At 36.4% G+C, this 2,472-nt stretch overlaps 1 protein-coding gene across 1 annotated transcript in view; it reads left to right on the top strand.

Annotated features, from left to right (window-relative positions):
- LOC138022462 (PH and SEC7 domain-containing protein 2-like) overlaps nt 1-2,472 on the top strand; it is a 36,961-nt gene extending 34,489 nt beyond the window's left edge. Inside the window, 1 exon segment of the mRNA XM_068869599.1 lies at nt 1,218-2,472. Coding sequence (XP_068725700.1) covers nt 1,218-1,427 — 210 coding nt within the window. The 3' untranslated portion in view covers nt 1,428-2,472.

Below are 2,472 nucleotides of genomic sequence, written 5' to 3'. Positions count from 1 at the left end.
CACTGAAGCATCACACAGACCAACAAGTTTGGCCTTTCCTCGCAGGCCGAAGTCACACATCGCTTCTTGTTGCAAAATCTGTTGAGAACCGGTGTTTCGATTTGTCCAATCAGAAACTCCTTCGAATGTAATGTCCAATCAGCGAACTAGGAGGTATTTTTTTCCCTCCTCGACATTTGATTTGGAAACGCTGAGTGTTCTCTCTGAACTTGAAAACGAAAATTCTTGTGGCACCCAGGGTAACTGTTGAGTCAACCTTTTATCCTTTCTCTAGCTAGAACAGAATACACCACCCCAAGGGCAAACATACGAGTGTCCTGGATCATAAACACCAAACTTGACTCCTACAAGGTGATCTGGTGACGTAATTCGGAGGACTGGGGAGAAAAATTTTAGCGCTGTATCCCACAACCGCGCGCGGCCTTGAATGTTATTTCCGAATTCAACATGGCAGAGGCTAAATTAGATCTCGGCAGTTTCCACTTGAATGTTCATTCAGTAACAGGTAATGTGGGAGACACGGAATGATCTGTTGAGTTTTGGCAATGGAAATACTGCAGGAAATTTGGAAACAAAACCTAAGGCCGCTCGCGGTTGTGGGATACGGCGTTAAAATTTGTCTTACCAGTCCTCCATATTACGTCAACAGATCACCTGGTACTTGCTATGATTAGTTTCTAATAAGCTTCGGAACTTGTGTGCAGTGTAAGTTAATTTCAGTATTTTCTGTGATCATTTTCTAGTTTTCCTGTCGTACCCCAATACCACCTGCATTAATTTAATCAATAACTCTAAACCCCCAACCTTTGTTGGCAAAATTAGCTGAATTGATTCAATAAGTTGTTTTTGTTTTGTCTATTTTTAAATTTTTTTTTTTTTAAGTCTTGACTGCAATTTCGAGTGGACATTAACCTATTCAAAAACCATTGTCACTTTAAAATTTGGTTTTGTTGGAGAGGTTGATAAAGGTAAACTACCTAACCGTCATAAAAAAGATTTCTGAACTGACGTTTCAAGTGTTAAGCCTTCTTACTGGAAGGCTTTTGAGAAAGAGCGAGTGCTCAAAATTCAGCTTACAAATCCTTACATTGGTTAATTTACCTTTATAAAGTTGTTTGATAAAACCAAATTTTTTGTGTTTCCTCCCCACCGATGTAGCACCAAAGTTTCTTTTGGAAACGAACACACTCTGGCCTCATTGTCACTTTTGTTTACAGTACAAAAGATACAAGATGTATGTTAATGTACTCCGTGCATCAAAGCTGGAGAGCAAATTGCGTGACAAGCCACGTGGTGCAGACAGGTCTGTTGACTCTATCATGTTACAGATGAAGCGCTCTTGTTCCTTGGGTGATTTAGATCTTAGCAGTCGCTATAAAGGAAGAAATGGGCGAGAGAGCTACTTTCTCGCAATTTACAAGGAATGAAATTAATACAATTACGACTTTCAAGTTCATTTTTTAGTTCGCAATTTTTTGTCTCCTTGTCATCTTTGACATAGTCTTGTATTTTCAGACACCATGGCTTACCCTTGTCACTGTTCATTAACACTATCCTCCTTGCCATCTTACTTGCGTGGTTTCGGTATCTCTTTTGAAATCTATTCCAATAGATTAGTACTTTTTTTTTTCATGATACTAATCACCTTGGTTAGATTACAAAATTAATATATGGGAAGTTATTGAAGACAAATTTTTTTAAGACAGTCAGCCATGTAAATGTAGATCAAGCAAATAACCTTTCCAGACAATTTTTTTTTTCATTGTTTCCTTGTACATTGTATGCAATGAATTTTTGCTTTATTGGGTAAACAGACCAATTTGGAAATATTAAAATTCAGTGCTAAACAAAAGGCATCATCTCGAGGCTCTGAGGAATAAACTCATACAAATCCTTAAGTTTATTCCCCAGAGCCTCGAGATGATGCCTTTTGTTTAGGACTGAATTATAATTGTAATTGTATCAAAATAATGTTGGCATGTTAAATAAATAGGATACTATAATAATAATAATCTGAGGTGCATTTCATTACTATTGATCTTGCAGTTAATACAATGAATTTTTTTATTACATGTTGTAAAAAACAAATTTTGCATACTAGATTACAATGTGAAACCACTTTTCAAAGAATTTTGCACCATGCATATTTCAAGAGCTTTTTTCCACTTATTGCTGACTTTACTAGGAAGGAATCTGCCACTAAATGCTCAGGATTTTGTCTAATGGTTATGTGAATACCTGAGGAAGTGGAATGAGATGAAAGCTAGTAACAAGAAGTTGATAGCACACTAAAATACATGTAGCAGTTAGATTTTTTTCATTAGGCAGTACCCTGAAAAAAAAAACTGGTATTTGGGGGGCACATAATTAAATAGACCCTCGCGTATTCCTCTACTCACCAATAAAAATATTATAATTATAGTGGATTGGTTAAGTAGGAAAGACTGGAAAGATTAAAAATGATGCATGAAA

The sequence above is a fragment of the Montipora capricornis genome, chromosome 10 (genome assembly GCF_036669925.1).
Source record: "Montipora capricornis isolate CH-2021 chromosome 10, ASM3666992v2, whole genome shotgun sequence".
NCBI lineage: Eukaryota > Metazoa > Cnidaria > Anthozoa > Scleractinia > Acroporidae > Montipora > Montipora capricornis.
Note: the sequence above shows the minus strand (reverse complement) of the source record. Positions and strands in the feature narration are given on the sequence as shown.